Raw genomic sequence first — 26,444 nt, forward strand, 5'->3', positions numbered from 1 at the left:
TGACAGTTCGAAGCTGCATGATATTCCACACTGTGTTTATTATATTAGACTTTCTGTATTAGTAGTGAACTGCTACTATGTCAGTACAAAAGTTCTTAGAGCCAGACAGAATCCGGGAGACAGTTTGATGCTTAGGGAAGAAAGGCAGTCATATTAAGTACTAGTAAAAAGCAACATGGAGGATTAACAAATCTGGGATAATGGTTCTTGGTAGTGGGTCTCAGTGATCAGGGGAAAAAGATGTTTTTGTTTCGTTACACCCTGATGTGCTCAGGGCTTACTCTTAGTTCTGTACTCAGGACTCACTCCTGGTGGGGCTCAGGAGACCATATGGGAGTCAGGGATCAAATCCAGGTTGACCATGGGCAAGGAAAGTGACCTATCTGCTATACTATCTCTCTAGCCCCACTTTTACATTTTTAAGGTGCATCTCACTGATTCTTATATAATGTATTCTATTCTCTTGTCAGTTCTTTTGTAAAAATTTGTATTTAGATAAAGAACTGTGGTTTACAAAGTTATTGTTAGTTGAGTTTTAGGAATATATCTCAGCATCAATCCTACCACCAGAGTCAACTCCCATCACCAGTGTTTCCACCCACTATCCCTCACACACACACACACATCCTGTCTGCCACCTTGACACTCACATTATAAAGTTTGGTGGCTGCAGCTTAGTTTTCATGTTTTCAATCTTCTTCAGTCCATGCTCTCCCAAATCACCAATATAATTGAATCCTTGACCCCTTTCCCCATTATTTCCCTTTCTCATCTTCTTCCTTTCCACTTTTATTTATTTCCTTTTATGTCCTTCTCCTAAGCTTTGAGTCAAGCTAGGTATCTCCCCTTTTTTTTTTTTACTACATTACATCTACTTATCCAGTTATTCTATATACCACAGATAAGATAGATCATTCCATGTTTGTTTTTCTTTTTTTCTGGCTTACTTCACTCAACATGAACATGGTATTGTTTTGGTAAATTGCATTATTTCATTGTTCTTTGCAACTGCATAGTGTTTCATTGTGGACATGTACCAAATCTTCATAATCTATTCATCTGCCATGAGACATTTAGGTTGATTCCATGCCTTAGCTATTGCAATAAGTGCAGTAATAAATAATGATGTGCATGTCTTTTTTGAATGAATGTTTTTAAGTCCTAAGCATAGAGTTGCTTCCCAAAGTGGGTTGGTACCATTCCTCAAGGAATACTGAAATAATATATGGAGGAGGAATTGCTGGGTCATATGGCAGCTTGATTCTATGTTTACTGAAGACTCTCTTTACTGTCTTCCACAGGGTGTGAATCAGACAACATTCCCACCAGCACCCACCTCTACATTTTAAAACAATTTTATTAGTCTCAGAGATCATCAGAGTCTAAAAGTACTGACAAGGAGAGTGAGGCCTTGAGTTTTTTCTCAGTGCTTCCCAGGTGTGCTGGATATGATCCCAGTGGCTCTGCTATCTAGGATCCCTAATACTAGGTCCAAAAATGCAGTCACTGGCACACAGTCAGGTATATGAGCACAGGGACAAAAGTATGCAAAGCACCACAACCAATCAGCAATGTGATTCCTAGCAAGAATATGTGTGACCATCACAGAGACACCCTGTGAGCATTAACTGAAATGTTTGCAAGTACCACAATAAAATACAAGGACACCCTGCACCCTTAACACTTATAATCAAACTATGTGTCTCTGATTATTGAAGCAGCAACAAAAAGAGGTTGTGTGAAGGGAAGGGAATGCTAAAAATAGGGTGTTGAGGGGGTAAAAAAGATAATCTTATCTCATGTGAACCGCTAATATGCCATTTCAATTTAGTAATACTGAGTTACGGCACCAGCCTTGCATACACCCAACCCTAGTTTCATACCATCATCACAAATGATCCCCTGAGCAAAGCTGAGTATGGGCCCAAGACCCCAACAACAACAAAAAATGAATAAGTCAACCATCAAAGTCCTAACATGCAGGCTAGGGCATAGTATTTATCAGAATCTTAGCTATAAAGATTGCAAAAGAGAAAAATTCTTTCAAGTTTTCTGTGATAGCTCAATTGAATGTGTAAACCAAACAACAGCAAGTCCAAGAGAAAATCTCTCACCGCTGGGCCTTCCCCAATATGGACATGTGTCTTCTGCTTAGCTTCACACAGCTGCCTCAGATGTAAGATCACAAGCTCATTCTCCTCCTGGTCGCTGATGGGTTTGCATTTCTGCAACACAAAGCAAGAATTCACTATGGCTCTGCAGCTGCTCTGTCCCTCAATGGCCTCCATCTTTAATTGTCATTGACTGGCTGGCAAACACAGAGTTCTGAGTCTGGTTGCTATTTTGAAGCACAAGTCACGGCAACATTCTACCTACTATAGAACTGTGCAAAAAGAACTGAAGAGAGGACTTGGCCCCTTTCCCCTATCTTACCTGTAGGAACTGTCAGAAAGCTTACCTGGACACGCTCAAAGATGTCAGCTTGCTCATTATCTGTCAGTGTTGAGAGATGTCTCTGTATTACCAGCTTGGCTCTGGGTGGGTAGAGGCCTAAGGATAATTTATGAAGGATAAGTTATAAAATATAAGTAGCAGAAATCAAAGCGTATAGAATGCACTGCAGCTTGTCCCTCGGAAGCACTTTTGCAAACAATCTCAAGGAGATATTTTCTGCCTATAGCAAATCTTCCTGCACTCACTCCCTACCTCATAATCTCATGCTGTAACTTCCCCAATTGTGAAACTTTGTGGCCCCCTTAGAATATCCTGAGAGTCAGGAGGCAGGCAGAGGGACATGTGGCCCCTAGTGTGATCACTACAACCAAACAAATAAAGCAAGATTGAGGGGGCTGGAGGAAGTCTTAATGCTTTCTCAAAGCCCCACAGCATAAGGTTGAGAGTTCAACCTTTCCTGTCACTGTATGTGCCAAGACTGAGCTCACTAGTCCTGGAATATGCAATCACCTCAAGTGATTTCTGATTTCTGTTCATATTTCAACTAATTCAACTGACCATCCATATTGAAGGCACCTATCTCCTTTACACAGATATGGAGTTCTTACTAAAAAGTGGCATGACTACAATTAAATGGCGGATATTTAGTGCTATACCATATTTTCTAGGTTTCAAGGAAGACTGATACTTTGAAATCACTGAAAAATCACTTCAAAATATGCACTGCTTTTACAGAACTCAAATTCATTTCACAACTGTCAGACTGTGGCCAGCCAACCGCTGGGAAGTTCAGAATCATTCACTGTATGGAATCTAACAAAAATCCAAAAATAAAAAATAAAAGTTCCTTTTGCAAATATCTCACAACCTTTCTTTCTGCAATAGCAAAACACAATTCTGAGTCATTTTCCAGGATGGCACAGAAACACCCAACACTAGAATTCATTTGGAGGGTGTGAGTCCCACTCACTTCACAGCTTATTGTTAGCAAAGTCTCTCTCCTTCAGAGGCTTCTGAGAAAATATACTTATGTATGTTTCATATGATAATTTCTGTTTCATGTTGTTTACACTTCCAGTCTTATTTATATGCCTCAGAAGAGAAAGGATTAAAAGAAAAAAGAGAGCACTAACTTGAAATAGGAAACTAAGGCTCTAGTCAATATGTTTCTTCAGCTTTCAGTTCAGTAGCAGGAACTGGGGACAGCTTTGTTTATCAATTTTCTAAGTAGACATGGTGTCTCCAACACCATGAATCTGACTGAACTTCCTTCTTCCTGATTCTGGAATCACTGACTAGTGATTTACTCTAACCCACAGGCACAATCCCTCATGCACGTTAGTACAAGAAAACAAGAGTGAGTATAAACACTCTGTCTCCATAACATACATCATCACTTATGCTTCATATTCTAACTAAAAGTTGCCTTCAAACAGCATCTCCAAAATTCACTTTGGTCCATAGACTTGTTGGTGTCATTCCTTCCTTGCTAAATGGTGGAACTCACATCACACTGGTTGTGATTATAGTGGCCATCAAAATACTTAAGAATCTCTTCCTCTTGAGAGTTGGAAGGTTCAGCTCACAACATGAAGCTCACCACAAAGAGTGATGAGTGCAGTTAGAGAAATAACTACATTGAGAACTACCATAACAATGTGAATGAGGGAAGTAGAAAGCCTGTCTAGCGTACAAGTGAAGATGGGGTGGGGAGGAGGGAGATTTGGGACATTGGTGATGGTAATGTTGCACTGGTGAAGGGGTTGTTCTTTACATGACTGAAATCCAACCACAGTCATGTTTGTAATCAAAGTTTTTAAATAAAGTTATTAATTTTAAAAAAATCCCTCTCTCCCTTTTTTTTTTTCAAGTAATAAAAATAGAACTCCAGATCTAAAGTGATAATACAGAAGTTTGGATGCTGGCCTTGCATTCAGCAGACCCAGGATCCATTCTCAGCACCCCAATAATCCCTGAGCCAACCATGTGTGATCCCTGAGTGCAACTAAGAGTAAACTCTGAGCATAGCCAGAGAACATAGCCCCAGAACAAACAAATAAAATAGATCTCCTTATTTTTATTTATTTATTTATTTGGTTTTTAGGTCACATCTGGCAGCGCTCAGGGGTTAGTCCTGGCTCTACACTCAGAAATTGCTTCTGGCAGGCTCGGGAGATCATCTGGGATGCCAGGATTCGAACCACTGTCTTTCTGCATGCAAGGCAAATGCCTTACCTCCATGCTATCTCTCCAGCCCCAGATCTCCTTATTAATGCCACCAAGTATATTGGCAGCAATAGTGTGTTTCTTTGTTTTTTTTTTGTTTTGTTTTGTTTTGTTTTTTGTGTGTGTGTGTGGTTTTTGGGTCACACCCGGTAGTGCTCAGGGGTTATTCCTGGCTCCATGCTCAGAAATTGCTCCTGGCAGGCACAGGGGACCATATGGGACGCCAGGATTTGAACCGATGACCTTCTGCATGAAAGGCAAATGCCTTACCTTCATGCTATCTCTCCGGCCCCATAGTGTGTTTCTAGAGTGATATGAATCACTAAAATATAAATATTTTAAACTAGCTTTATGTTTACAGCTATTAGTTTGATTTTAATTTCTAATTTCACACTTTGTACCAAAGTATGAAGTAAAGTTTAAAACACACTGTTAACTTGCTTTGATCAAAATAACTGGGAGAAATAAAAATACTCACGTTTCAATGACATAGATTTGAAAACCTTTGCTTCCTAATACTCAAAGAGCCAGAGTAACATTGCATGAGAACTTAACGTTCTAAGTTACTGTTGTAATAATCGATCAGTCTTCTTCTCTATATAAAGGGCTTCTTTGCATATATTTGTTCCATCTGGGTAGGAAGAACCTCTGGATTGGCCCCCTATCCCTATCTGTTCTCAACCCATGGGGATGTCCTGCTCTTCCCAATAAAGACCACGGGTCAGAGAGGTTTCTATGATTTGTTCCACAACTTGCCTACCTGCCAGCTCAATCTGATTGCAGTTAGCATGTAGTAGAAATTCCTGAAACTGTTTCAGCTCCCTAACTTGGTGTGGTTTATTTCTTGTGTCAGTGTTGCTTCTAGACCTGTATTCCCCAATGTCTCTGGGATTGGGTATTAGAATTTCTCATTACTTATTTACTGCTAAATATCTCAGTACCTATTTCCTCATACATGAAACAAAATTTAACAACAGTAAGTGTTTGAGGGTATTGGCATATGGAGTAAGTGACCTAATAGATGCTCATCACAAATCACTAAGACTTAAGGGAGTATAAAGAATTAATTTTATTGTTTTGCCTTTGTCCATCCTTCCCTCCTATCTTCCTTGCTTCTTTCCTTTCTTCCTAGCTGTACTCCAGGCTTACTCCTGTCTTTGTGCTCAGGGATCACTGTTGGAGGGGCTAAGGAGACCATATATGGTGCCAGGAATTGAACTAGGGTTGACAGATCACAAAGTTGAGTGAATATTCATCACAAATTACAGTTCCCCATCACTGTACCGTATACAAAAAAATTAAAGTACCTAGAGTTCTTCTGATCAATTAATAGACATCCCAATTTACACATGGGTGCTGAATAGATCCATCTCTGTTTTATTCTTGAAGCCTGCAATCTCTTCATCTATTTAACCTGGTATGTTAAATTTCCTTTATTGCTCAACCAAGTCCCTATCTTTCATTTTTCATTAGAGTTTTCTGAGAATGTAATCTGTGTTCCAATAATTTCTGTATTCCAAGGCCTAGCACTATGTCTAATGCCCATTAAATAAATACAAGCATTTGTTAAATTGGATTTCTTCTCTTGCATGAATTCTCAGACTTATTTGTTTGCAAGACGTAATGCAAATCAGAGTCACTTCTTTTTCATTCCCTCTCCAGGCTCCATGCTCAGGGATTACTTCTGGAAATGCGGGGAGATAATGTGGGAGGTTGGGGATACAACCCAGATTGATGGAGTACAAGGCAAGTAATCTACTTGCTGTACTGTATCTATGGACTTTTTCAGGGCTCCCACCTCACCCCCTAAGACCACACTTTTACAATCTGCATCATAGTATCACATGTCTTATTTCAACCATTTTCAAGGGTCCCTAAAAGAGACTAGAGCTATAGTATAATGAGTAGGGTGCTTGCCTTTCATGCTGCTAACCAGTGTTCAATTCCTAGCACTCCAGGAATGATCCCCGAGGACAGATCACCACCAGATATCCTCCCATCAAAAAAGAATCAAAGGTCCCTGAAAACCATTCTCATTTCATTTTGGTTCCAAACTTTTAGGGAGCAGGAGAACATCATCAAATGAGAGGGCACCCCCACCCAAAAATAGAAAAAAAAAAGGCTTAAAGAAACAGTTGACATTCTGGGATGCTTTTGCCTCTCCATTCACTCAACAAATATTTGATCAGTAACACTGTGCAGGAGGAGTACTAAGAACTGTGGGAAACACAAGTTCCCTCTTGAAATCAGCCTGCAGAAGAACAAGAAAAACTACCTAACAGAGAAGAGAGGGAGCATAGCCAAACACCTAGGAGAGGCTGTCAGTACACATCTGACTGGACAAGAGCAACAGTGGTGGGGCTCTTGTTTTACTTCGAAACAGAGAACCATTCAATGGCAGCACTGACTGTCTCACTTCCCATATGCCAAAGCAAATTTCTTGCTTGCCTAGGCCAATTTTACTGTACCTTCAATCCTTTCACAGAGCTTATGCAAAGAGTGCATAGGGCAGGCTTCACACAGTTTAATCTGGGTCTTGGCACTCTGCAGGGCTGCGGCTGTACTGAATGCCTGCTTGAGAGTCAACATTACCTCATCAACCTGCAAGAAGAAATAAAACTCGGTCTATAAAAGTTAAAATACCAATAGCCAATTGAGGCTTTGTGGATGCTAATTAAATCACAATGGAATTTTGATGACTCCAGGGTCAGTCCAGAAAAAAATGTCTTGAAGTTAGATCTTCTATTATATACATAATTGAAAGTTGGGTAAAATAAAACCAGGATCATGTGTGTAATGGAATGCTGATTTGTTACCTGAATGTTATTTTTTTCAATCCTGCTAAATGCTATGCTATCACAGACAATTTTACTGATAGTCAATCAAGTCTTTGTTTAATTAAGTTGGTTATCAAATAAAAAAAAATCTAAGTTAGTGAGTGACACAGAGGGAAGAATAAAAGGAGTCTTGTTTTAATGATGTTGAATTTACTCTACCTTTCTGGCCTTTTTTTCAAGTATTATAAAAAAATAAAACAAGGAACGTACTTTAAGCAACGTTTTGGGAAAAATCAGTTGAGCTTAAATTAGGGAATGTATATGAAAGTTTAATCTTATCTCTATGGTCTGTCATGTATTATCATTTCACTTTTGATTTGTAATAGTATGAAATTCAACATTGGATCTGTTAATAACTTGGATCTCAACACTAAGCCAGCAACTTTAAAACTGATGGTTTCTCTTTTGTTCTCTCGAAGATTCAATCAAGAAGACTTTCAAGATTCTAACTTTCAAGATTCATAATTGCTTCTTTAAAATCAATTCTTAATTCAATCTCATACTATTCAAAAGGACTTTGGTTCATATCTCCTTTACTCTGACAGAAATATGAATGTTGGTGTGGTTTCCACATCCACTGGAGACTAGGATCAAAATCTGAACTCTGCATGGGGAAGTACTGAGAGTAGAGTTTGGACTAGCTTTGATACTTAAAACCAATTACCACACTCAAACAACATTTTTGTTTTCAAGGTTCCTTTCCTTTCCCCTTAGAGCTGGTTTAAGAGTAAATTTTCAAGGCCTGAGAAATGACAAAAGTAAAATGACAAAATAGTGTGGCATATGTATCACTGGTACTTCAATGGCTCTCTGATCACTGTTTTAGAAAACTCTGTCCAACACCACAACAAAAAAAAATAGTTTTTACTTATATGATTTAATATACTTCTGTATCTTTGAGTCTTGAGGAACGTAGAAATAAAAATAAACCTTATTCTTATAATACTACTAAAAGAATCAAACACTGAGAGCTCAGACACCAAACACTCAGTTAAGTCTTACAATATCAGCAACTCTTTCAAAGACTTATAAATATAAATAAAGGGCTCATAAAGTCACACTATACCACAAATAAAAATAATTTATTCACAGCACTTGTGCTTTTATACTAAGACTGAAAAGTAAATACTTATATAATCTATACTTTTTATAAAATTTTGTAACTCTGGACTATACAGTGGCTTTGCATTTTTATTTTATTTTTCTTATTATTTCAAAAGCCACTCAGTTACTTAGGCAGATGTATATGATTATTTTATCTCTCATTCATTTAGAAAATACTGAAAAAGTTGGTCATCTAACCTTCATATAACAAGTACATTTCTCATATTGTCATGTAAATGATTATGTTTCCTTGTCTATTTCTAAATGAAACAAGTACCATTTTAATGCTATCTGAAATGAAGTTAGCATTTCCCAGTCACAAGTGTTGCTAAAGGTTCTATTAAATTTCTAAATGTTTCAATGTTTCATTTTTTTAAGATCTACTATTCTCCCCAGCTGCTCCCTGAGTTTTTATCATAAAACAGAACTAAATCTGAAAATGAACACACTATGCATGATTTTTTTTTACCCCCCCCCCTTGATTTGTCTTAATCTGTATGCATCAGCAAAAACTATTAGGTCACAGAAAATGGTTCCAAGTACAGGAATAGGCAAAGATAACTCAATCAGAAGAAAAAAAAAAAAGAAAGTTTATTTCATTTGTTTTTATTTGGTGGCCATTCCCAGCAAAGTTCAAGGGTTACTCCTGGCTCTGCATTCAGGAATCTCTCCAGGCAGTACAGTGGACCATATGGATTGATACTGGGTTTGCCACATGCAAGCCAAGCTCCCTACTAGCTGTATAATCACTCCAGCTCTAAAACCACCACCATGAGGAAAAATGAAATTCTTGGTCAAAAATGTAAGAAAAGAAAGCTAATTTCTGATAAGCATAAAACTTATAATGAAAATAATGCTCATAAATACTTCACAGTACGGAGTTCTATATTATTTTAGAATAAATCTAAGAATCACAAAATATATACAAATTTAAAGAGATCATATAGCCTGAAAGCTCTGGGAAAATGTAAAAATTTCAAATCATGCAATAAAGAATGACAACTTTTTTTTTTTTTTTTGGTTTTTGGGCCACACCCGGGGTTGCTCAGGGGTTACTCCTGGCTATCTGCTCATAAATAGCTCCTGGCAGGCACAGGGGACTATCAGTAAGAAAATGGCTTGTTTAGGTAGTTTATCTAAAACTTAAAAACTTTTAAGAAATTACTACAAATCCAATAAATAAATCCTAAATAAGAATAAAAAAAAGTACAATATGATGACATAGCTTTGTCCAGGGAGCAGCTGGAGACAAAGGGAGCAGCTGGAGACAAACACATCCACCACCCACCTAGACTCAGAGATCAGCACAATGTGATGATCATGCTTCGCCCCAGGAGTGACTGGAGGCAAGCATGTCTTGATCATCCACCTATAGACCTGTCAAGACCAGCATAACAACATAACCCGGAATTGTCCCAGGAGTGGCTAGAGGCAAGCATACACCCACCATCTGCCGCAGACCTCCACCATGCTTAGAGAATGAAGATGGTAGCTCTAATGACCTGACAAGTACTAACCACCTATACAGCCTCTCTGATAAAGACTTAAGAGAAGAAACATGGAGGATGTTCAAAGAACTCAAAGAAAATGTGGAACAAACTGAATGAACCACAACTAAGTCTCAAGAACATATAAAAGTAGAAATGAAAAAACTTCAAACTAAAATAGCAGGGTTGAAAAATGTGGGTAGGCAAAATAAAAACTAACTGTACAGCCTCACCAGCAGAATAACAGCTGCTAAGGACAGAATCAGTGAGCTGGAAAATAAGCTGTATAACAACTCCATACAACAGAAGTTGGAAAAGAGTCTAAAATAAATCATGAGGTGATGAAAATAATCCTCAAAGAAAGTAAACAGATGAAAATGGAAGTATGGGATAAATTCAATAGAAATACCATAAGACTCATTGGAATCCCAGAGGCCCAGGAAGAAATCCCATGAAAAATCAACGGTCAAGGACATCACTACAAAAACATTCCCAGAGCTAAACCACATCTAGATGACTGAAGAGTACTAGCTAAATGAGATCCCAAGAAGTACATCCAGACAGATCTTAGTCACAGTAATGAAACTACAGATAGGGATAGAATGCTGAATATAGCAAGATCATAAAGGGAAATTGCATACAAAGAAGCATCCTTAACAGCAGATTTATCACGAAGAACCCTCAAGGACTGAAAACAGTGGTGGCATATAGTGACAAAACTCAGAAAAATGAATGTTTCACCATAATACAAACCCAGTCAGGTTTGAAGGAAGGATACACACCTTCATAGATAAACAACAGCTCAGAAACTTTACAGACGTAAAACCAACCTTAAAAGAAGAACTGAAGGGTTTACTTTAAGACAATACAGACCCAATAAACATGTCAAACTCCTATAAAAAGACAACACCTAATCCCATGACAATCATCTCTTTCAGCATCAATGGACCAGTTAAGAGACTCAGTAACAAAATGTATCAGAAAATTGAATGCAACATTTTGCTGCCTGCAAGAAACACATCTGAATAGTCAGAACCAAACATAGACTCAAACCAAAGGCTGGAGAACAAACATTCAAGCAAACAACTCCCTTAAAAAGGCTGGCATGCGGCACGGGCGGGCAGCTGGCAGGCCTCCGCATGTGCCAGCTGCCTCTTGGCCCGGCCTAGGGTAGGGGGGCCCGGACATGGGTCACCCGACCCCCCTCTTCCCCTTTCCTCCGGATCTCCAGGTGGGTTCCTGGAAGGAGCTGATGGGGCACCCTGGGTTTTCCCCACTCCCAGGCCGGCTCCAGAGGTTGGCTTAGGGGGTGGAGTTTGATCTGGGGGGTGGCAGACAGCTGCTCAGCTATACTCAGGCTGTCACTGGCAATTTCATACCAGTCTACATTTTGCAAACCGAGCGGGGGCGAACATATGCTCCTCCCAACCATTAGTACCCCAGATTTACCCTTCTTAACTTCAGTAACACACAGTTCTATTTTCTGACCAAAGACATACAGTAGATCTAACAAATCCCAGAACTATTTAGAAGGACAGAAATTGAACACATATATCTTTTGAATATTTTATGGGTATTTTCTTTAACTGATGTAACTCTCTATATATTCTTCTACCATGAGGTTTCTATCCACTTTTCATCTTGTCTTTTTTTTGTAAGCTGTTCAGTAAGGATTGTTGGTGGAACTGTCCCTCAGTTTGATGCCTATGATTGAACTATGTCATGGAAATTTCTGGTCTTGTTCCTATTGCCTCCAGATGCACCAATAACGCTTCATGGCATTGATCCTTGTTTGCATAGACATATTAAAATAGAAAAACACCATACATACAGATAAGTTCTTATCTAATAAATCTCAGTACAATGTACCTTACACCCTGAACATTGATATAATGACCTGGCACAGGCCTCAGAAGAATGGGCATCCTCCATTCACGCCGGAACCAGGCAAGCTATCTACGAAACATCCAAGGTCTTTTATAGCAACAGCTGGAAGCAGTCCTCTACCAGGAAAGACTCTACCAAGGGTCTGACATCGACCTCCTAAAAAGAGACTTCCGTTTACACTGAGAAGACTTGACAACAACAATGACCTGCTCTACAGGACATGACCTGCTCTACAGGACATGGTTCTCTCTATTGCCCCTTAAGTGTGAGGTGAAAAGAGAGGATGCTCTGCACCATCCTGACTGCAATATGGGATATGCAGATTCCAGGATCTTTAATACAGAAGCATGATACCAACAACAGAGACTATGTGAGGAATGGAGGTGTATTGCCACTACAGACGATGACTTGAATTGGACAAACTAGTTTGCCTGGAGCCTAGAGTCAGTCCTGTGCCAGGAAATTTCAGGGGTAGGGTCTCCTTGTATTTAGACCATAATTTGCCTTTCCATGTCCCTTATGTTTTGGTGGGCCTATGCAAACAAATGCCACTTTAATACCGTTTTTTACTATGTTCCCTTGACTCCAATCCTTAAGAAAAACAACCCACTAAAACTTTTGAGGCTAACTTAAACTAGTAAGCATGTGCATGGAACTAGAGAAATGTACTTTGCCCTCAATGTTTAAGGAGTTACATAAGTCTAATGTCTTTAGATTATATTGTGTGCTGCTAAGAAATAGTATGTACTACAACTGGGGATTTGAGGGACAAAGTAATTGTATTGTACATGGGTTCAGTTTTGTTTTTCTTAATGTTCTTTGGCTGAAAGTTCAAGGCTGGGATATCATCGATGGGACTACCGAGAATTCTGTTTATGGGTGATTGGGCTTCCACTGTAACTTTACCCTGTCCTCTTTCTTTGCATCTTTGTTGTCATAATTAAAATAAAAATAAAAAAGAATTAAGATAAACAAAAACAAAACAAAACAAAAAAAAGGCTGGCATGACCATACTAATATCAGACAACAAATACTTCAAGCTTGAAAAGGTTATAAGAGACAGAGATGGGCATTTCTTACTAATCAGGGTATGTGTACATCAATAAAAAAAAATCACACTTCTAAACATATATGCATCTAGCAGTGGTGGGCTAGCAAAATACTTAAAGCAACTGCTGATAAACTTGAAGTAAGATATCAATAGCAACACAATAATAGTGGGAGATTTCAACTGCCTAGTCAGCCCTTGATAGGTCAACCAAGCTAAAATTTAACAAAGATATCAAAAGAAATAGAAGAATGTGGCCAAGTAGATAGATAGTAGATAGATAGATAGATAGATAGATAGACAGACAGATACATAAGATAGATGATAGAGATATAGATGATAAAGAGATGATGATGATGATAGATAGATAGATATAGATGATAGATAGATGATAGATAGATAGATAGATAGATAGATAGATAGATAGATAGATAGATGATAGATAGATAGCTGGATAGATAGATGATAGATAGATAGATGATAGATAGATAGATAGATAGATAGATAGATAGATAGATAGATAGATAGATAGATAGATAGAGAGATAGATAGAGAGATAGATAGAGAGATAGATAGATAGAGAGATAGAGAGAGAGAGAGAGATCCCTTCATCCCAAAAAAAAATAGATACACATTCTCCAAGACAGACCACATGCTGGGACTTACCTCCATAAAGTCAACAGGCTAAAAACTGTTTCTATCTTCTCGAGAGCAAAATGCATAAAAATAGAGGTGAATAACCAGCAGACATGGAGAAATAACTTTAAAACCTGGAAATTCAACTCACTACTGAACAACCAGTGGGTCAGAGACAAAATCAAAGAGGAAATCAAAAGATTCCTGGAAACAAATTAGAATGAAGACATGAATTAAAAGAATCTCTGGGACAGCAAAAGTGGTATTGTGAGGAAAATTTATAACTTTACAAGTACTTATCAAAAGATAAAAAAGCCCTACATCAATAATTTAATGGCAAGCAGAAATTAATTAAATGAACACCCCCCCAAAAAAAGAAACAATCCAAAAGATCAATGAAAGCAAGATTTGGTTCTTTAAAAATGAACAAGAATGATCAATCATTAGTAGGACTCACAAATAAAGGGAGAGAGAAAAACTTAATAAGCAGAATAAGAAATTAAAATGGGGTGTCACTAGATACTATAGAATTCAAAGTGTACTCAGAAAGTACTCAAAGTATACTTTTAAAGAGTACTTTAAGAATCTTTATGCTATAAAGCTAGAGAATCTTGAAGAAATGGGTAAATTTTTAAACTCCTAATATCTTCCAAGACTGAACTAAGATGATCTGGAATACTTGAATAGACCTATCACTATTGAGGAAATTGAAAGGGCAATCAAAAGGCTTCCCAAAAACAAAAGTCCAGGTCCAGATAGATTTCACTAGTGAATCCTTTCAAGCCTTTAAAGAAGATATACTGTCAATCCTTTTCAAGCTCTCCTAAGAAATATAAGAGAGAAAAATTCCCAAATAATTTCTATGAAGTTAATATCACCCTGATACTAAAAACAGATAAAAAAAAAGAGAGAATTATCAGCCCATATCCTTAAAGAACAAGGATTCAAAGATCCTCAAAAAATGGAGAGACGAAATGAATGAACATCTTCTCAAAGACAAAATGTAGATAGTCAAAGGGCACATGAAAAAAGTGCTCTACATCACCAGGGATGATGCAAATCAAAACAACAATAAGAAATCATCTCACATCACAAAGACTGGCACATATCACAAAATACAAGTGTTTTCATAGATGCAGAGAAACCTTTCTTATCCATTGTTGGTGGGAATACAAACTGGTCCAGCCTTTTTGGAAAACAATTCCTCAAAAAAACATAAATTAAACTTCCATCTAATCCAGCAATACAACTCCTAAGGATATATCTAGGAACACAAAAACGCTATACAAAATGCTCTCTGAGCCCCTAAGTTTATTGCTGCACTATTTACAATAGCCAGAATCTGGAAACAACCCAGGTGCCCAACAACAGATGAGTGGTTAAAGAAACTGTGGTATATCTACACAATGCAAAACTATGCAGCCATTGAAAAAATGAAGCCATAAAATTTGCTTATACGTGGTGGACATGGAGATCATTATACTGAGTAAAATTAGCTAAAGGGAAAAAGATATAGAATAATCTCATTCATTTGTGGGATATAAGAAAAACAAGAGATAGTATGAAAATAATACCAAGACAATAGCTTTCTGCCCAGGATTACAAACTCAACACAAAGAGTCGTGAGTGTAGTTACAGTAGAAAAGGGTCTACTAGGATAAAGATAGATGGAACTGATAGCTCTGGACAAAAACTAGGCACTGAAAGTGGAGAAACTAACAGGCAAAGCACCCCTCAATTAACAATAGTGCAAACAACAGTGACAAAAAAAAAAGAGAAGCAATCTGTCTGCTTTAGAGCAAGGCAGGAGTAGAGGGTCAGGGTGGAAAGGAAATGGGAGACATTGGTGACAGCAAGGGTGCAGTGGCAAAGGACGGTGTACAGTGTATGACTGAAACCCAAAAATGAACAATTTTGTAACCATGGTACTTAAGTAAAGCGATTAAAAATAAAATAAAATCATACTTAAACTACAGACCTTATAAGTGAACCTATCTTTTCTCCCTCCTTTATCATCCAATTTATATGCTACTTAGTTTTCAGAAATCAAATTTAGATTCAGAACAGAAGACATAGCTAAATTCATAAACTTTGTACTTCCTTCTATCAACATGCTCTAAAACCATGTTATTTCATAAACTACTGACTCCAGTTTATTTTTCCTTTTTTCCTATATTCTATTTTTAAATTTTTCCTGTATACTATTATCTACATCCATGGAGTTGACTTTTTCTTTTGTGGAAGTAGTGATAGTAACTTCTTTTCTTTACTGGCCCATTTTAAATCAATTTTTGAGAAAGCTAAAATCATGTTTTTTGCAAACCTCATGGTTTGCTTTAAAAGATTAAGCCATTTGTTTATACTTTTTTAACAAAAGAAAGAAGATGTACTCAGCATCTGAATTACCCATACAACTCTCCAATGCTCATCACAACACTGTTCTGTTTATCAATTCACAGCACTTGTTACAAGCAAAACAAAATGGTTTTTACTTTGTTCTTGGAGAAGCCAGCACGTATGGCTTTGAAATACATAGCTGTCAAGTCACATTAATCTTAACTTTGATCAGCTTTATAATATATGACTGTTTTATTTTATATGACAAGTAAATAGGTCAGATCCTCTGTTAAGCAGAAAATTTACATTAATTTCCCCCTAGCCTGTAGTTCTGATGCTTCACTATTCAGTTAAGACTTTACTAATAAAATGAAAGTAAACAGAGTTTCAAAGATGCTAGCATGAGTTTGTTCTTTAGAATAATGATGCCACACTGAGCTCCTGATACAGCTTCAATGTTACAGAACATTCTCAGCCAGTTTGGTCTGTTGCCTTAGTCACAGATCTTAAGGTGGAAAAAAAAAATCACAACATGTTCTCATACTTTCTATGCTAACTCCCCATTTCCAAAACTCATTCTACATCAATGATTTTGAAGCAAAAATACCAAACCTCCCAAACAAAACCTCTAAGAGATGTGGGAAATAAGGTTTCTCTATTTAGGGCAGGTTATCCAATAATCAAAAATTAATCCATACCTAGAAAACAATTGCCTAAAGTTAAAAATAATCACAATAACTCTCTCAAAATACACTTAAACTTATACCAGCTCTCCTAGAAATACTCAGAGAACACAGTCAGATGAAAAAAGGATGAGAATGGAAGAAATGGCCACATCACCCACATGGTAAGGAATGGAAATGAGACTTCTGGTAGGAATTATGATGAAAAGCACAGAAATCTTAAATTATAACACAGCACACTTGAAGTTCAAACAAATGACCCCATAAATCAATGTTATCTCAATAAATAATCTATTGAAAACTAACAAAACAATAAAAGACTTGAGGAATTCGTAATTCAATAGGATAGAAAGCCATGAGACTAGAGAGGCAGTACAGTAGTGGTTAAAGTGCCTGCATTGCTTGAGGCTGATCAAGGTTTGATTATGATACCCCCCAGAAGATCCCCTGCCTAAACCTACCAGGAGTGACCCCTGAGTATAGGCGGGTATGGCCAAAAGTATCACAATAAAACAGGGACCGGAGCAATAGCACAGTGGTAGGGCGTTTGCACTGCATACCGGCGACTCGGGTAGGACCCAGATTCACTCCCCGGCATCTCATATGGTCCCCCAAGCCTGCCAGGAGTGATTTCTGAGCACAGAGCTAGGAGTAATCCAAGTACCACCAGGTGTGCTCCCCAAAAAAATAAAATAATATGATTAAGAGAGTTAGCACTAGTGAAGCACATTTAAAAGTTCAAAGAAAATATGAGCCTGCTGTGAGACACATTATATGTATTTCAAAGTTTGTCTTACTATATATTTCTTCTCAAATTCCTTATACACCACCATAACAAAACTCACACTGCCAACCCCCTGCAAATAAGGTGAGTGGAAAGAAGTTCTGGAGAGAAGAATTTACTTTAAAATTTTAAACTAAAGAGCAAAGGAGGTCAATGTGATAAGTAGCACTAGAATTTTGGTAACAAGAATTTTGGTGGCGAGTGCTGTGACACACACACACATTCTGAGATGTAAGGCTACACTCTCAAAGGTACATTGATAAAATTTTACTAAAAGAAAAATTCCCCAAAAAGTAAGACCATAAAAAATACAATAACGCAGCTGTGAGTGAGCTCAATTGAAAACTTTCTTTTTTGCTACATCACAGCTGGGGTTGGAAGGGATTCTGCTAAGTGCAATAAAACAGAAGGAAAAGATAAATACAAACACACACACACACACACACACACACACACACACACACACACACATACACATGCTCACCAGACAAATATACTCACTTGTGTGTGGTACAGAAAGAAATGAAGTAAGAAAGAGACAGTGTCCAATGGAAATAAGCTATTTGAACACTGTCTCTGACTACAGAACTGAGGTTACAAAGGGGGCGGACTGTGAACTTAAAAGGTCCAATGAACTATGGTGGAAAAATAATGGCACTTTGATGGTGAGCAATCATGCCCCTAATTCCTTAAATGTTCATTAAAAATTGTTCATTAAAAATGATTATTAAAAATAAATAAAAACTCTAATAAAATTTTATCTTCTGATAAACCCATGTTAGTTCAGCTTAAAAAATTGCAACCTGTGGGGCCGGGTAGGTGGCGCTGGAGGTAAGGTGTCTGCCTTGCAAGCGCTAGCCAAGGAAGGACCGCGGTTCGATCCCCCGGTGTCCCATATGGTCCCCCCAAGCCAGGGGCGATTTCTGAGCACATAGCCAGGAGTAACCCCTGAGCGTCAAACGGGTGTGGCCCAAAAACAAAAAAACAAAAAAAAAAAATTGCAACCTGTAAAAAGAACAATCATAAACGGAGATAAAAATGAAAAAAAAAAAAAAACAAAGGAGAGGGGAATCCTTTTCACAATCTATCTATATTCTCTATTATAAGCTGTCATAGCAATAAAGGATAAAGGCCTTCCTTATCTTCTGACATGAGCAATGGAAAAACCAGCAGCTCTTCTATTATTAGTCTTCTCTGACCTCTTAAATATACTCCTGATGACATGACACAATTTGTTCAGCTCAAGTAAGTCTCTTGGCTTAAAAAAAAATCACCAAGATATTTGGGTTTTTTTTTTCTACAGTGGCACTTAATTTGAAGGGCTAAAAAAAATCACATTTCCAGATGACCTTTTTTCTTCCCACAGACAGTCCTCTGGTGAGGCTCTGAGAAAAGACATCTCTCTGGACCGCTGTGTCAGCAGGCACTCGGGGACAGCTCACATACACTCACCAGAGATTCGCTGGCACACTGGAACACGTAGCAGATATACTGGCTCAGCCCAGGCTCTGGTGACTCCCGACAGATAAAGCCAAAGTGATCTACGTGCTTTATACCCTAGAGGGAAAGAGAGGTGAAGTGTTCATGGGAGCATGTCCTCTAAACCAACAACATGAAAATAATATCATTCTGTATTTTCAGTTCCATGAATTTCTTCATAGTTCTGAGAGAAGGGTTACAACATACTACCTGACAAGCGGGCAACTTCTTAAAGTAATGAGATTACTTCATAAAGTAATGAGATTGATTTAAATTTAACTGTTTCTCTGAGAGAGACACAGAATAGTCTCATTCATCTATGGGTTTTAAGAAGACATTATTGAACATTTGTGACATTATTTGACATTGACATTATTGAAATAATTCCAAGAGATGAGGGCCGGAAGGACCGGGTCACCATCTGAAGCTCATCACAAAGAGTGGTGAGAGCAGCTATAGAATAAGTGCGCTAAGGACTAGCATAACAATGTCAATATGTAAGAGAAGTCAAAAGCCTGTCTTGAATACAGGTGGTGGGAGGGGGGATATGGGGGCATTGGTGATGGGAATGTTGCACTGGTTAAGGGGGGTACTCTATGACTGAAACCCAACTACAATCATGTTTGTAAACACAGTATTTAAATAAAGAAATTAAAAAAATAATTATTTCTCTGCCAAACACTCTGTGACTTGGACCCATAGGAGGAAAAACAGGATGGTCAGGTTCACTGCAGCTTACAATGAATCTGTTATTTGGTATTTTCAAGTAATGGAGTTCTCAATTTATTGGTCTCCCTAGACTAGGCAGTCTGATGATGATTCATCATAAAACCCTATTATTGTCTATATGAGACTAATAGTAAGAAAAGACAACAGTGTTCTAATTAAATGGTCTATAATTTCCCCCAAGGAATTAAAATTCTAAAAGCTATAATGTTTGTTTGCTTACAGACACACAATGGACAATTACTGTTAGGAGATCCTTATATTAGAAAAATCATCTAAATTCACAAACCACTGCCCGTTTTGAAACGGATGAAATAACTACCTAAATAAATAAATAACTAAAATATTCTGAATCATCAGTGAATTTTGGTTGGCCAAAATATAAATATCCCAAGTGCAAATACTCCAAGGAAACAGGGTCATACTACTTTAATAGTAAGCATAACACTTTTAAAAGACAGAAAGAAAAAAAAAAAAAAAAGCTGTCCTGCAATGACCCAAATCCCAAAGGAAAGAAAACACTCTGGTAGCAGATTTATGCTTCAATCATGTTCACCAACCTAATAGGCAAGAATATAGTTGGGGAGTGCTAATAATTAGCTCAGAGGTGCCATTTCTCATTATAAAACAGAAAGAGCAGTACCTATTATCAGGAATGTTTGCAGTTTGGTAATAAGAAATATTGATTCTAGTTCCTGGCATCTTTGATAAATGGTAACCATTATTTCTGCAATAAAAAGCACAATTTATCCTATGGATATGTAAAAGAAAATTAACTTCCATATAAAAAAGTCAATAGGAAGGAGTGAGGTTATAATTCATTCTATGAATGTCAGCTTCCTTGGGTACCAATAGAGACTGAGAATATACTTTGGGGTTGAGGGTTTTTGATAGGCATATTTGATGGTGGCAGGAAGCTATTCTTAAGTGACCCCTAGTAATACTTAGCACCACATGTAGTACTGAGACTTCTATTGGGGGTTAGATACATGTAAAGCAAACATCTTACTGCCTGTACAATCTCTCTGGAGAATATCTTTTAGTGGAGTAGTAGTACATTGGAACACTCACAGGATCTTTAGTTCAGTAAGTCTTAAGACATTAGCAGTGGCTCATTCCCTTGAGAAGCCATTCCCTTCTTCTGAAAACTTGTCAAGGACACAGTTGTACAAATTTTATAGCAATTAATGGTTGCTTCAACCATTGTGTTAAAGAATGTGTTAACCATGTGTTAAAGAATATAATGGTATTCCTATATGTAGCTATATCAGTTCAGTTCTTGGAACAAATAACAATACCAGTACTATTTTATGAGGAGCAGAATTTAACTTAACAATTATTTTAGTCAAAGTCCTTTTTATAAATTCTATCATGTTTAATTTTTTAATCAGAATGGCAGAATATTAGGCTTGCTTAAAGAAAATTAAAGAGAAGTAAAAACTCCCTTTTAGTTGCTAGTTTTCCAGGCTGGTAACACAAACGGTAGGGTATTTGCCTTGCACACACTGACCTAGGATGGACTGAGGTTTGATCCCCCGGCATCCCATATGGTCCCCAAGCCAGGACCAATTTCTGAGCACATAGTCAGCAGTAACCCCTGAGCGTCACCAGGTGTGGCCCCAAAACAAAAACAAACAAACAAAAAAAGCTAAAAGTTTTCAGCATCTGATTTGCCTTTTTTTTTTTTTCCTTTCCTCTATTTTTCTTTAGATGCCCCACCAGCATTGTTAATTCTCTCTTAGATAGACAAAAAAAAAAAAAAAAACCCTACAAAGATAGTGATGGTAGATGCAGTATTTTAGGACAACTTTTTTTTCCTGTTTTGGTGCTTTCTGCACAGTGCTCAAGAAGCCTAGCGGTCCTGTCTCCTTGTTCTCTGCCATCTGAACTAGTGGTTCAATGGTGAGAGCCAAAGGATGGAGCACTGCTTGGGTCCTCCAGTGCTACAATTACTTGGGCCACCCTAGGTGGATCTAGGGTCCTCCATAGCTGCACCTAATAGAGCTCAGAGGTCCATGTAGTTCTACGGAACAAATCTGGGTCAGCCACATGCAAGGCATGTGCCATAAAATAACCCCTTTACTATCTTTCCAGCCCTAAGATAACTCTTTGTGTTGCAGAAGCAGGAATACATTAGATACTATTATTTTCTACCCAATGGGTTGCACAAGGCCAATATATAGAAATGTTCACTCAACACATATTGAGCTCTGAAGCATTAAGCTCTATCTTAAGAATCTTACTTATTTCACAACAGAATAAAACACCACAAAATTAGACACTGGCCTTCACAGGATTTATCTTTCATGAACCCTCAGTAAACAGGTTAATTAGAGGAATTGTTAATAAACATGTTTTTATTTGAATTTTGTAAACATTCTTCAGAACCTTTAGGTTTATATCTTTTACAAAAGGAGCTGGAGAAATAGTACAGAGGACAGGGCACTTGCCTTGCACATGGCCAGCCCAAGTTCAATCCATGGCATCAGGTAAATTGTAGGAATGCAACAGTTAAGGCACTTGTCTGGTACATGCTGATCCAGGATGGATCCCTAACACCGGTACACATATGGTGCCGAAAGCACTGCCAGAAATGACCCCTGAGCACAGAGCCAGGAGGAAGCCCTGAGCAAAGACAAATGTCCTAAATCCCTCCCCTAAGTAACTAATTATTAAACATAAGAAGGGATCTTGGTATAATCCAGGTCTCTAAGGTATATCTAAGCCATTTTTAAGGGAAAATTCTCAGCTAAGGACTTTTTCAAAGACAGTCATATATTTTTAATTTTTCCAAAGATCTATTTATACACTTTTCTACCAATAAATTTAGTTCTCCTATCCCTACAACACCTCCATCTTAAAATACATTACAACACTCTAAGGATATTCTAAATCATTACTGTGGTACTTTGGGCATTATTTTATACTAATTCTAACCTTGAACACAACCATCTAGACAATCTCAAAACTTTCAAAATATTGTGTTATTTTAAAATGAAGATCAAAAAATTACTAAAACATTTCTTTTCAAAATTTAGCATTTACATTGCTTAAAGTTGAAAGGACTGGTTCTCCTTTTACTATATACTATATAAAATGTCAAAATGACTCAGAGGTCTCCACAAGTCCCACTGCCCAAGATTTTAAGGAACACTACAAAAGTATTTTCAAAAGAACCCACCACTACAAAAATCTCAATGGTGGACAGAATTTGATGATGAGAACCTAAGGGGAAGAGGAAAGAAAGGACATGTAAAATGGAGAACCAACCATGTCGCTGAAGGACATAGAACAGACACAAGAACATAATTGTTTAATGGCAAAGTCACTTAAAAAACAGGTTTAATACTAAAATTTAGGTTTAAGTCCAGTTATTTTATAGTAAATTTAGAAATTAGATATGTTTGGTTTCTTCAAATGCTGAGTTCCTTCAATACATACCTGAGAACAAGAAGAAATATCTTTAAAATTCTTTTCAAGCACAACTGATTTTGTGTCTGGACTGATGAGGTTAATCTCAAATCGGCCAACCTTGGAAAAAAAAATCATCCCAATTAATTTCAATTTAAAGGGCCCTAATATCTTACTTTACAATAAAATATCCAGCTAATACAATGGATTCAATGCTATATCCTAGATCTATTTTTCAAAATCAATCTAGGCAATATTTCCTTTTTTTAATTCTTTTTGGGGGTAGGATATTAAGGTGTTTAACCAATATTTCAACCCATTCATCTAATCTCAGCTGCCTCAAAATATTTCTTCCTTTTGTCTAAAAAATATAAGAATTGTTTTGATGTGAATTTATGAGATATAGAAGCCTTTTTATTTCAGATAAAAAATATTTACCTTTTCAAAATCTATCACTTTTCCTCATGATTTCTAAAAATCTGACCTAATTAAAATTTGTAATTATGCACTTTCTAAAATGGTCAACAACATAAATAGATATTTGGAACTGAATGGGTAAGTTTTAAAAACAATTAACTAAACAGCCGTTAAGAAAAGTTAATAGTGGCCCGGAGAGATAGCACAGCGGCGTTTGCCTTGCAAGCAGCCGATCCAGGACCAAAGGTGGTTGGTTCGAATCCCGGTGTCCCATATGGTCCCCTGTGCCTGCCAGGAGCTATTTCTGAGCAGCCAGGAGTAACCCCTGAGCACCACCGGGTGTGGCCCAGAAACCAAAAACCAAAAAAAAAAAAAAAGTTAATAGCAAGGAATATGGCTATTAACAATAAATCTAACAGCACAAGGCAGATGAAAGCCTGTTTAATTTATTTACCACCTCAAAAAAATGGCTGGGGACTGAAGCAATGGTAGGGCATTTTGCCTTGCAACCATAGGTATGCTGAGAGATGGTCCCCTAAGCAGTACCAAGAGTAATTCCAGAGTGCAGAACCAGGAATAAACCCTGAGCATTTCAGGGTGTGGTTCCTCAACGCCCGTCAAACACACACACACACACACACACACACACACACACACACACACACAAAGTCTATTGATATTTCAACTACATAGCTGAAATAATCAAAAACAAAACACACACACATACACACACACACACACCATGAATTTCTGAAACAGTAAGTATCACACACTGAGACTATTTATTTATCAAGGCTTGCTGTGTTATTTCCTTTCCAGGGATTCTTTACCACACAGGATATAAAGGGCAGACACTGTTTCAAGAAAATTCACAAGCAGAATATTAATTCATAAGAGTCTCTCTACAGGGCATTATTACAAATTAAATTCTTCTTAAGTGAAGCTTGACATTTTCTATACCCTCTATAACTTCAGACACTACTTTTCAGAATAAAAAAACTAGCCTTTCCTTCTATCTCCACTTATCTGAACAAAAAACCTGCCATCTGATTAGACAACTGTCTTTCCTGTAACCCCCTCTTCTGGGTGGGAGAAGAACCCTGTATTCTCTGAAAAGACACTTCTTTTTCCCTCTAGAAAAACCTTTTTTTTCCTCCAGACTCAATCACATTCTCTGGGATTCCTATCTTTAAATTCCCTACTAAAAGGGTTTACTGCAGAAACTTAAATTAAGCAGCATTTATTTCAGACTAACAGAAGGTAAAACTAACATTAATATTCCAAGATGCAGGACCTGAGAGAGCATGGAGGTAAGGCATTTGCCTTGTATGCAGAAGGATGGTGGTTTGAATCCTGGCATCCCATATGGTCCCATGAGCCTGCCAGGAGCGATTTCTGAGCAAAGAGCCAGGAGTCATCCCTGAGCACTGCCGGGTATGACCCAAAAACAAAAAACAAACAAACAAACAAACAAAATTCCAAGATGCTCCTTTATTCCCTTTTTCTTTGATGCCCTCCTTTCTCTGCTCACTTAATTCTTCTTATATTTCATATCCCGTGTATGTCACTAAACCCTTCTCTGCTTTCTGTCCCTCCCTTTCTCCAGCTGTCCTAGGTGCCTGGGGGTGCAGACAATAAAAGTAGATTAAAAGGGAAGGTCTGGCCTCAGGCCTGTTCTACTGAACAAGAATGATGCAACTCCTGTCTCCCAGCCAGGGAAGCACCTGAAACAGCATTGTTCTGTTCTTCTCTGAATCTGATGGCTGGACATGACTGGGTGCGCTGGCATGTCTCCTCCGGGGCTGTGGCTTTTGGCTGTTCTCATGAACTTTCCTTTGCAGGACTCCGGTGACGCTGCTGCACCGAGATCGGAACTCCTGTTGTTCATCAAAGCCAGAACCTTCCAAAATCTTTTCGGGGAAGCACCCTCGGGAGCTGGACAGAGCTGGCTGGCTGGGGACGGTGGAGAAGGCCGGGAGGGTGTTGCTGTCTACATCGTCTTCCTCCAAAAGGATGTCTGCAGGTGGACTGGGGATCTCTGCCTCAAAGACCCCCAGCTCATCACCATTGTCAGAGTGGTGCTGGCCACTCTGAATCTTCAGGCGCTGCTGCTCATGCAGACTGAACTTCTCAATGCAATCATCAATGAGGCTGGACGGAGCCTTCTTGTAGGTCACGGTCACTTTTCCACAATACAAGACTTCGAACTTCTGAGAGTTGTAAAAGGCATCCTCATTGTCTCTGCAGGGTTTGGAGTCTTCTTTCATGGCAGCTTTCGATAACTGTCTTATGCTGCTGATGACATCGGGGACCTGGAAGAAAAGGAAATAGCCTCATTTCAGTTAAGTCTTTAGAGATCTTTTACCCAACCCAGACCTTTTATTATCATACAAATGCATTTGCAATAAAATATAGAAATCAAGTGGATTTAAGATGAAACACTGAGCCAGAGGGATAGTACAGAGGTTAAGGGGCATGCCTTGAATGAGTGGTATCAATTCTAGTTAAATCTTTACTAGTAGGCTGAAGAGATAGCACAGCAGTAGGGCATTTATCTTGTACATGGCCTATCCAGGATAGACCCAGGTTCGATTCCCAGCATCCCATTTGGTCCCCCAAGCTTGCCAGGAGCGATTTCTGGGCACAGAGCCAGGAATAACCCCTAAGCATCACTGGGTTTGGCCTAAAAACCAAAATCAATAAATATATAAAATTCTTAAAAAAAAATCTCTGGGGCCGGAGCAGTGGCACAAGCGGTAGAGCATTTGCCTTGTACGCACTTACCTAGGACAGACCACACAGTTTGATCACCTGGTGTCCCATATGGTCCCCCTAGCCAGGAGCAATTTCTGAACACATAGCCAGGAGTAACCTTTGGGTGTGGCCCAAAAAACAAACAAACAAAAATCTCTAATACTACATGATCCG

General features: G+C 38.1%; 1 protein-coding gene across 2 annotated transcripts in view; it reads right to left on the reverse strand.

The window, feature by feature from the left end:
* TBC1D4 (TBC1 domain family member 4) overlaps positions 1-26,444 on the reverse strand; it is a 200,308-nt gene that overhangs the window by 51,822 nt on the left and 122,042 nt on the right. For both annotated transcript variants that reach the window (XM_049778922.1, XM_049778921.1), the window contains exons 2-7: positions 25,241-25,828; positions 23,130-23,219; positions 18,936-19,040; positions 7,149-7,281; positions 2,459-2,550; positions 2,115-2,225 (exon numbers count right to left, since the gene is read on the reverse strand). In XM_049778922.1, coding sequence (XP_049634879.1) covers positions 2,115-2,225; positions 2,459-2,550; positions 7,149-7,281; positions 18,936-19,040; positions 23,130-23,219; positions 25,241-25,828 — 1,119 coding nt within the window. The remainder of the gene's footprint in view (positions 1-2,114; positions 2,226-2,458; positions 2,551-7,148; positions 7,282-18,935; positions 19,041-23,129; positions 23,220-25,240; positions 25,829-26,444) is intronic.

The sequence above is a fragment of the Suncus etruscus genome, chromosome 8 (assembly GCF_024139225.1).
Source record: "Suncus etruscus isolate mSunEtr1 chromosome 8, mSunEtr1.pri.cur, whole genome shotgun sequence".
NCBI lineage: Eukaryota > Metazoa > Chordata > Mammalia > Eulipotyphla > Soricidae > Suncus > Suncus etruscus.